Genomic DNA, 11,139 nt, shown 5'->3' on the forward strand with positions numbered 1-11,139 from the left:
CAGAATTAAAGAAACAATTATTCTACTATTTTGATCCCGTTCAATATACACAAAGTATATAAGTATTATTCAATAGTCAAGACAAACTATTTCCAAATAATACTTCAATCGTTCCAATGGTTTATCTAACACCATTTAGACTGTGAACCTTTATTATATTATATATGGAGTTCGACAATCTAATCTTCTGCTATCCCATTTGATACTAGATTGTCTACAATATATAATATACAGACAATGTGAAAACATGCATTCAAGATTCTCAAATAATTGTTATATACTTCAAACGAATATTTCAGTATAACCCTAACATATATATCCGAATATATGTACATATCTTGTATATATGTAATAATTATTTACAAATCTGTGATAATTATCTTAATTGAGTAGATAAATACCAGTAGATACACTCCTAATCATCCTCCTACATTATAGGAAAAAGAATGTTGCTGGGAGTCGGCCTGCCTATCAGCCTGGCAACAGTAACCCCTTAGCTGAAGTCCCTGTAGTTGTAACACAGGCTTCACGCAGTGGTAAGCTCAGTTGAATGCAACCTCTGTAATAGATCTAGATGAACCCCTACTCTTGTATAAGCTATCCTAGGACCACCTTTACCAGCTGGCAACAGTCGTAACCCTATTGGCTGTCAGCAGCACTGACAGTTGTAACATGGGCTTCTTCCATTGGAAATTCCAACTAAGAGTAGCCCGTAACACACCCAAATGGAGCCCTAGCTACACATGAGCCTTCCTAGAACCTTCAATATAGGCCTATATTCCTCCATATGCAACCTAGGGGTTTAATCCTTCAGGGTTGAAACTTGATATTCTTTGCCAAATAGTCCAAATAACTTAATGGGCTATAAAATAAGCCCAGAAGGATTTTATGGCACAACAATATCCATATTAAATTAGTTTACATCTTTTGATTGTTTAATCGATCGACCAGATACTAATATATCGATATTAAATTAGCTGACATTTTTTTATCATTTAATCGGCTAGTTGTCTGACATGACACTACCCATAATCCAAAATTGACAACAATGCTAAATTATGTCCTTCATTATTCAGCTAGTTAACTAATCGACTAATCATCAACTCTAAAATTGAATCGCTATCATTCCGTTAGTGGACGTCCCTTAATTACTTAATCGCTTAATGGTTGACTAGTCGACCGACATGACAACACCCTTAGTTGAATCGTTATCATTCCTAATCTACATCCCTTCATTGCTTAATCACCTAATGGTTAAATAATCGACGAACGTGACAATACCAAAGTTAGAATTGTTCATCATCCGTTCGTTGACATCCTTTCATAGTGGACATCCCCCTTCATTGTTCAGTTTAATCATATAATGGTTGGGTAGTCAACCGACAATTTCATCACTTCATCCAAAACTGACAACCTTTAAATTAAATCCTTTATCACTTAATCGACTAGCCTACTAACAATTTTGTCACTTTATCCAAAATTGACAACTTTTCTAATTTGAATATTTTTATGTTGAATCCTTCCTGACTTAATCTACTAGTCCACCAACAATTTTATCACTTCATCCAAAATGACATCCTTTTTAATTTGAATTTTTCCTCACTTAATCGACTAGTCGACCAACAATTTTATCGGTTCTCCAAAATTGATAATCTTCTAATTTAAATCTTACCTCACATAATCGACTAGTTTGACAATCTTCTAATTTAAATCTTTCCTCACTTAATCAACTTAATCGACTAATTTAAATCTTTCCTCACTTAATCAACTTAATCGACTAGTAATAATACCCCAATTGACTAGTCGATCAACAATGATAACACTCCCGTAATCCCTCCTAATTTAATCTTATTATTCAAGTCATTACCTGAAACATTACCGATTTGAATGATACCTAATGGCTAATCTCATTAAATATATGTAGCATTAACATTTTGACTTTGTTTTCCAGTCTTCAGGTACCTGTTGAAAGTGGCTACATTCCTACATGAATAAATTAAAAATCAAAATATAAAATACATTGTTCACCGGTAGAACTTTCTATATATTATACTTTTGAAAAAACGAAACATATTTACCAGGTCATGTACAAACAAAACCAGAATGAAAACCCATAGGCCAAAACCATCACAGTTAACTTACGTTTATTAGAGCAATTATCTTTTACTGCATATTTTCAATGAAACAGACTGTACTTTGACACTGCATCCCCAAGAACAACACATAAGATGATAGGAATACCCATCAAAATGATCTGTTAGGGTTGGCTGACGACGAAGACTTGGCTTTTGCAAAATCAACCAAATCCTTAAAAAGTGCATCTTCAGATTTCTCTTGCTTTTTCGGGGTTGACGAATTAAGAGACAGGTTCGTTGTCTGCCCAATTAAGTTATCATTAGAGGACCCCAATGCACCACCTTGAGGACCGCCTACTTGATGTTGAAAGAACTGTGTTCTCTGACTATTCTTGGAAGGTGGGGGTGGACGGAAAACAGGGGATTCCAAAGGAGCTGGAAGCGAGTGGTCAACTGGTTTGGCAGCTTGTTCATCATTTGTTGTCTGATTATCAGAGAAAAATGAGGCAGTAGGGTTTATGAAATTATCAGAGGCAGTTGGGTTTATGAAATCATCAGCAGGTTGAGAGGACGACAAGTTTGCTGCTAATGGGGCAGTATAACTTGTGTTAATGTGAGCTGCTGTTGGCACAGGAATGGAGCTGGACGCTTCTGAAGTCCTTTCAGAGCTGTAGACATCGCCACTCAGATAATCAATTTGACCATACTCTGCTGCGCTAACTGGCTTCTTAGATGTGGGTGGGGGAGGTAGGACTGGGCTTATACGTGCTGTTTCGATCGGACGGTTTTCTGGTTTTCGCCCCTGTAAATTATCTCTAGATGACCTGCATGAATACACATATATAGGGTTAAATCTATTTAGTCACCCAAAAAATATATTAGTCCAAAATACAACTAAACATTGGCAAAGTCATAAACATGCATCATCACCTGAGAGATAGCTGGGCAAAATCATCTTCAGGCTCCTCGTCCTCATGTGTCACATTCACTAAAGGAACAACTGAACCTTGTGTTTGTCCTACTCTTGGGGCAGCGGTTCCTTTTGCTATGCCATCATGGCAGCTAAGGACACGCTGCAGTGTATCATTTAATGTCAACCCCTTCATTAAAAGCTCTTCATCTCTAGAAATCAGCAAGCAATAGTCAGTAACTATATTGAGGTTAATAAAAACTCTAAGCTACTAAATCATATTTACTTACGATGTATTGTTCACTAGAATCATGACACGCTTTTGGTAGGAACGACACTGCTCAACTAAGTCAACAATTACTTCTTCCTTGATACCCTGCCACAAAGTACACAGATGTTAGAGTCTAAATTTAGAACTGACAACTCATCTGGATCGTGACCAAAGATCATTAACATTTATACCTCGCGATTCTGAGGATCCAAAGCATTGAGCATTTCCATCAACACATCTGCTAGTCCATCAGCAGTCTGAATCTCTGTCAAGCTGTATTGTTTCTTATTAATAAATATATCTATGTTGGCCTGAAGTAGTAATGAATCAAAACTGAAAATTTTTCAAATCGGAGAAGAAAATGGATGGAAGACTGGGTATTACAGCTAAATCGATCCACTTGAGAATATTGAGTGCAAATTATTACATACAACACTAGATGAATCCATTTATGACAAGTAAGCACATAGTCCCTCTATTCCAACAACAAAGTCCATCTATATTTTCTTACAGCTGATGAGCTTCAAATGGATATGCCGATTTAAATTTTAATTCTACTGTATTCAATCAATCAGCAAATAAGGTACAACTTTGTTTATTAAATGAAATTGTGCAACAAATACATATATCAGTGCCATTCTTAACATATGTAAACAGATCAAAGAGGTTCTCCTTTTGATTTGGATAATGAAGCATAGAAGCATGTTGGATAGAAAGTATTTCCTAGGAGTTCAATTTATCTGTGCCACTCTTACCATGTGTAAACAGGTCAAAGAATCTCTCCATTTGAAACAAGTGATGAAGCATACAAGCATATTAAATAGTAACCATTCTAGGAGTTGGGACTTACATCAGGAACTAGTTTGAGGTATAATATCTCTCAATATAATTCATCTATAGATTGAGGGATGTAACTAATTTATCCAAACTTAATTGCTTGTTATTTTATTCCGCTCTCGTGATATCAGTTATCACCTTCCCTGCTCATGTTCCCAACTAGAGGGTGTTGATGCATGAAGCGTGATTTATTTTAGTTTCCTGATGCGTGCATTCGACATGGCAAATGCATGTCCATATCTGCAGCTTTTTCTTTATTTTGATAAAAGGTTAAAATAAATTTAACTTGTGCATACAGATTTTTAGATTATACAAAGAAAAGAGTTCTAATAGAGTAACACAAGAAAGGAGGGAATATCTAATATTACCTCAGTCCAGTAGCATCGGACTGTAGTGATGCTTGAACAGCAGCTTCCTCTTCTTCAAATGATACAGCAGGGTGAGCAATTGGTGGGTGGCTTAATGGCTGGGTCTGTGGCGGCGTAAACAATGGTACACTGTTCTCCTCACGGGGTGGGAAATCAACACCAGCAGACTGAATAAATGAATTAGTTCAAGTTTAAATAACAATGGAAGTTAAAAGAGAACTCTAGATCAAACAGAAAGCTCTCATAGGAACTTCTCATAAAGACAAAAATAGACAATTTATATCTATGTCACTCAGACTCTGCTTGAAGTGTCCTCACCGATACATGTCCATGTGTCGGACTCAATAATATTTTGAACATTTTACATGTTTTTGACCTAAAATAACTGTTCTAATCCGAGTGTCCATGTCTGAATGTCGAGTCTCCGACATGGGTACTTCAAGACAAAATGAAGAGTCCGAGTAACATAGTTTCATATCGAATAATGGAAACTAAATAGTTGGAAGCATTGCATTATCAACTGAAACTTAGGTCATTAAATAGATGTCTACAGAATTAAACAATGCAATTTCGATATCGATAGTTACTGATTACCATGCCTGGAGTAGGTGTACTTAACTCAAGGGCTTGGATGACAGTATGGACTATAATATAACACAAGAGCCATTTAAAAGGTTGAAAGCGATACAAGGATACTGTTAAGTTCTGTGCTATAATTGTATTTAACATTACTATATCTGATTATTGTTTACTGTCATTAAATGAAAATGACACCTCTTCATTATAAAACAAAGTGCCACATGTATATGCCAATATGAACAAGGTAAATCTAAAATATAGGATCAGTTTAAAGGAGCTTAACACAACTAGAAAATTGCGAAGCAAAACACTTAGGAGCAGCATGTTTCACTTAGTTACTGTCAACTGTAACCCTGCCTGCAGAGAAAATGACGGTGTGTTCAAAGGTATGAAGCCAATGTTTTCTCATTCTTATAATGAATCTGTGAATGAGCTAATCCTTAAGCAGGACAAAAGAAAATATTTTTTTTGTTAATAAGTCTGTTTACATGCACAATTACACTTGAGACTAGATGAATATCTGATATAAAAGCACAAGAAATAACTGGAAACTACCTTTAGTTCATTGTAGGCAGCATAATATTGGGGATAACGTGCCCCAGATCCTCCCAGAGCTTCTTGCCAAGTATCTATTAATATCAATATTTTCTCCCGCACAGTTAGATCTGGCTGCAAAATTATAATACAGCACAAGAATACAAGACATGAGTACCTTCCAGGAAGAAAGAGTATCTATATCATTTGAAGGAAGATCACTCACCTTCTTCTTTACAATTTTAATCATGTCATGTAATATGTCCCGCTCAACGATATATTGGAAGACAATTTCTCCACAATTTTTGCTCAGGGTCTCCAACACCTGTTTCAGATAGTCCAGAATGCAGCATAATGCCAATCAGACAACCAACCGTGAGTCTTTGTTAAAAGCAAAACATTAATCAAAAGAAAAGAAGTCTAGATCGTTCTTCATAATATGAGCATTGGCTGCCAACTGGCATATCTAGCTGGAGACTAAAAGAAGTCAAACAAAACTATCCACCTAATGGCATTTCTTACCATGCTGCAACACTGACCTCACATAGATATTTCGCAAACTAACATGGAGAAAAGGCCCCCAATAACGTAATTTAGAGTTAAAATGCCCTGAATAACACAATCCAAAATAATTGCCCCTCACTGTCACAACAAGACGTCACTTCGTCTTGCGTTAACAGAAGCACCACAACGCAACATCATCTTGCATTGCCCAGCTTTGTTTTATTCTTTTACTTTCTATTTTTCAAAAATAATTTTGATGACCCATTATAAAGTAATAATTGGAACGTAAATTAACCGTCGTCAATATTTTAGGGTTCATATTTGGATTTTAGAATAATTAATTTATACTTGAAATTAAATTGACTGACGGTTAGGGTTTAGGATGAAGGGTTAGGGCCTTTAGGACCTAAACCCTAATTAATTCGAGGCTTTAGAGCCGTGAGGTCCTAAAGCCGAGGAACCAGTTTAATAAAATAATAATTGGAATGTAAATTAACAACCGTTAATATTTTAGGGTTCATATTTGGGTTTTAGAATGATTTATTTATACTTGAAAAATAAAATACCTGACGGTTAGTGTTTAGGATTGAGGGTTTAGGTCCTAAACCCTCGAGCCTAAATCCTAATTAATTCGAGGCTTTAGGGCCTAACCAGTTTAATAAAATAATATTTAGAAAGTAAATTAACAGTTATTAATATTTTAGGGTTCATATTTGGGTTTTAGAAATGATTAATTTATTGACGGTTAGGGTTTAGGATTAAGGGTTTAGTCGTTCCTAAATACTAATTAATTCGAGGCTTTAGGGCCTCCCTAAAGCCGAGGAACCCTGTTTAATAAAGTAATAATTGGAACGTAAATTAACAGTCGTTAATATTTAGGGTTCATATTTGGGTTTTAGAATGATTAATTTATACTTAAAAATATTTTTGGGTTGAATAAAAAACAATACATAAAATAGCATTTTTCATTTATTACATATGTATGTGTCAAACGTAAGTTAAACCTACACTTTACTAAAGCCCATTAGAAAACCCAATGAATAAACACACTAGAACGTGGGGACGAAGTCCCGTTTTGTAACTCGAGATCTCCAAAACTCGAAGCGAAGTGGCGTTTTACCCTAAACGCCTGTTGAAGACGCGTTTTGGGGTGACACCCAGGGCCATTTTAATGGATTGTGCCTATTAGGGCCTTCCTGTTAGTCATTGTGACAGAGAGGGCCAACACCCAAGAAGAAGAAAGGTTCTGCATATATCCCCTTTTATATCATGTACTAGTCATTAATACTATTTCAATCCAGTTTATTTTTAAAAAAATAAAAATACAATTCACAAATAATAGTAAATTCTAAGACTACTTTTCAAGATTATCTCTAAATACAAATTTCATAACAACCATTCACGATTTGCTGTTGCCTACTAATTTACATTAGAAGATGGCATACTCAATCAAAGAGCTCACACTGCTTTAAATACAGCAGTTGGATACGCTTGTCAGACATAGCCTAGCAATTTGTGGTCAACACAATATTATAATATTTCTACAGCTTATAAGAATTCTTGTGGCCATATTGACTTTCGTATTCAATAAATTGATGAACTAATTACAACATTCTGATAAAAAATAATATGCATCCCACGAGTTATAGCATAAAATTTTTTAAGAAAAAGTAGACTTATTAAGCAAAGGGAATCACTTACAAAAAGTGCAAGCAGCTGAACTTTTGGAATTTTACTTCCGAGACGCTTTTTAAGTAACTTCAAAACATCCTTCGTTTGCCTGAAAGACCAACCAATAACATGCATCTTTTCTTTAATAAGCCATGGCAATTATAGCAAAAACAATCAATAATTGATCGCTGTTCAGAACAAATTAGCAGTGAAGTCATTTAGTAATCATCACAGATGAACCTCAATAAAAGTAAGTTATCCTTGTAATGTTCTTAAAGTGGAACAATAATTTCTAGAAAGTCAACAAAATATTTGAAGATAGTATAAGTAGTATTCCATCAGTCAAATATAAAAGGCTTTGGGTTTATTATATATGATATAAGATAATTATGTATTTTTCTTGCATATGGGCCTTTTTTAAAGAGTTTCCATACTGTAACATATGCCAACTTTCTAAAAGTGAATAATCTTACAATTCCTAATACTCTCATACATTTCCTACCCTTGCAAATTTAAGTCAATTCTCTCATCCTCTAAACAAAAATGTGAATGGATTTCCTTTTGCATTTAGATAAGACTTGTAAACTTAAAAACAAAACCTACTTGTGACCTTATCATATTATCCACTAATTGCATGCATCCCTGGATACCAACTGATTTGCATGTACCCTACAAAACCCTAAACGAATAGCAAAGGGACCTAAATAAAGGCCCCATGTAGTCAAATCTAGACAACAAAGTGCAAGACCCGTTTAAGGAGTCTGTGCCTTCACACGTAACCAACCAAAAAATAAGTCAAAGCATGTAAAACTTGCATTCCATGGAAGATTCTATGAAGTCAATGTAACAAACTCTAATTCAATTCAGGCACGCGAATCCTTATATCTATTCATTATATATATATATAGGTCATTACTCCGAATTTAACGTACGCAATACCCCCTACTTGTATAATAATGAAACAAAAGGGGTGTTTGGGTTAACTTAAAGAAAGTTACTTATTGCTTATAAGTAAAAAGTTACTTATCCGTAAAAAGTAACTTCTAATTTATCAGTATGGATGATTTTATTGTTAATTAACAACTTATTAGATATAAAAACTGGTAATGAAATAATAAAATATTACAAATTATCTTTTAAAGTAATCATACACATTTTATCAAGTTAAATTTAAAAATCAAAACTCATTAGCAGAAAAAGTTGGGATTTGAATTTCTCATATTCCAACTTAAAAGTCTGAAGTTAATGTGTTAAGATCATTACACAAATTGTACAATTAAAGTGATTCTGACTATTAGTCCGAAGGTGGGCAAAAGGTGCCCGGCCAAACAAGCCCTATAAGCCTCCTCTGCAACGGGTGTTCTTTATATTGCTTGCTTGCACAGCCGCAACAACACATCGCTTGCTTGCACAGCCGCAGCACAGAGTCTTTTGCAGGGCATAGTTTACTTAGTTTTGCAGGTCAACAGACACCCCTGCTATAACTTATCTATCCACCTCAAAACTAGCCCAGCTTACTTGACAAAATACTTAGAAAGTTCATATTTTTATATAATTAACATTTTGTCCTAAACTATATATGCTATTAAGAGATCAATAAAATATTACCCTCCGCCCCATTATGTTCTTCTTCCTTTCCATTTTGGTTTGTCCCACAATTGTGTCCACCAATCCTTTTATATATTTATTTTCCTTCTACATACTAATTTTAACTACACATATTGAGAGTTTCCGTGTGTAATTACATTTCCTAGAATATAATAAATGCTATGTTTTACTCCATGTATCAAAAAATTATAGTCGCTTTGACTCCTGGAAATAGTTTTGAGGTATAAAAATGTACTTCTAGTCTTTTGCATATATTTAATCATAAAAAATTTCAAAAAACAATTTAGGTAGAAGTATGTTTTTTTGGAACATCAAATTACATGGAAAAAGTCGAAGCAACTATTAATTTAGGACTGAAAGAGTACTATGCTACTACCTTTCATATTCTTATTCTTATCGGAATATAGTACACAAATATAACCAATTTGATATTGATTAAATTTTAGATGAGAGTAAATCAGTCCAAAACTTACTAAGATCAAAATTTCTTAATGTCTGCAAAAATAAACAATTCTGACTGGTAAATGGTAATATAACATATTACCAGTTGTATATTGTATTCGATAAAACGGATCCACACTTTACATATCACATGATTACATTGAACAATTTTTGAATTCACAGAAATAATACTCTAGAACTAATGATAAAATACAGTTTCGAATATCAACAAAGATAAAGGAAGTTATACCCAGGATCTGAATTGATAAGATCACATAGCTCGATATTTATGGCCCAGTCTGGACCAATCAACATATCACTAGTTGCCCTCTCAGCACATGCTACAGCACTACTAGCCATGTTAATACAATGTGTTCCAAATTTGATATCCCTAAAACCAGAAAACCAAAATTATTACAGAAACTCGACATAACTGTCGACAAATTATCAAGTAAAAGAATAAACCAGTAAAATTTACCCGGAATCTTTAACAAACTAAAAAGTCTGGTATTGCAAACAACAATTAGAAATTAAAAGAAACAAACTTTTCTGGGATGAAATTTGATCAATTGAAAAATAATAATAATTAATTTACAAATCATACCCAAGAATTACAATGAAGATCAAGATCCAATTTGCGCAGACATATTGAATACAGAGCAGTTGACATTAAACATACAAGAAACTACAGAACTAAAAGCATAAATCCTATAATTGAAGGAGGAAAAGTCAAAGATCTAAGATGGGGTTACCTGTAGAATCACAAGTATAGAGATGGATGGGGTTATTGTGCGAAGGGTTTAGAACGTTTGGGAAATGGAAATGATTTTACTTTTGCTTATCTAAAATAAAATAACTGGTTCGTTCCTCCATGTCGTTGTATTGTTTTTGCCCCCTTTTTGTCGAATATTATTATAATCTTTTTTTTTTTTGAAGAATATTATTATAATCTCTTTTATCTATCGGAACATAGAAAACGAAATTTTGTTTATTCAATTTTCAAAAAAAAAAAAATTGTTTATTCAATTTAAATTTCAAAAAATTTATTAAAATATTTAAATATTGTTATGGAACGGAAAACGAAGGGGGTGAGCGATTCGTGCTTTGGACTGGTCTCGGTGCGAGATGCCTACGTATCCTCTGTTAGGAGAAGAATCAAGTCCAAAACGTAGTTCTAGTTATGAGGGGTAGAGCCCTTTATATAGGCGCTTTGGAGTCAGATGTTGGATGGAAGTATGATTCCATGTATCAGACTCCTTATCGAAATATGCTTCGGTGCCAGAGATAAGACAGAACTCTTGTCTTTGAGTATTAGTGTTTATCATGGACTCCCGGACGTTT

General features: G+C 34.2%; 1 protein-coding gene across 2 annotated transcripts; it reads right to left on the minus strand.

Moving 5' to 3' along the window:
* Nucleotides 1-2,020: 2,020 nt before the first annotated feature.
* On the minus strand, nucleotides 2,021-10,688 carry LOC108192404 (TOM1-like protein 4). 2 transcript variants are annotated; one of them, XM_017372063.2, is made up of 10 exons: nucleotides 10,551-10,688; nucleotides 10,049-10,189; nucleotides 7,780-7,858; nucleotides 5,801-5,899; nucleotides 5,596-5,709; nucleotides 4,462-4,628; nucleotides 3,448-3,529; nucleotides 3,276-3,361; nucleotides 3,006-3,197; nucleotides 2,021-2,899 (listed from the first exon to the last, which is right to left on the minus strand). In XM_017372063.2, exons 2-10 carry the CDS (start codon nucleotides 10,156-10,158, stop codon nucleotides 2,245-2,247), a joined length of 1,584 nt encoding a protein of 527 aa, XP_017227552.1. In that variant the 5' UTR covers nucleotides 10,159-10,189; nucleotides 10,551-10,688; the 3' UTR covers nucleotides 2,021-2,244. The 2 variants fall into 2 exon arrangements, with proteins under 2 accessions (XP_017227552.1, XP_017227553.1); XM_017372064.2 differs by having other exon boundaries at nucleotides 10,403-10,568.
* Between the last annotated feature and the right edge of the window lie 451 nt (nucleotides 10,689-11,139).

Source organism: Daucus carota, chromosome 5 (genome assembly GCF_001625215.2).
Source record: "Daucus carota subsp. sativus chromosome 5, DH1 v3.0, whole genome shotgun sequence".
NCBI classification, from domain to species: Eukaryota; Viridiplantae; Streptophyta; class Magnoliopsida; order Apiales; family Apiaceae; genus Daucus; species Daucus carota.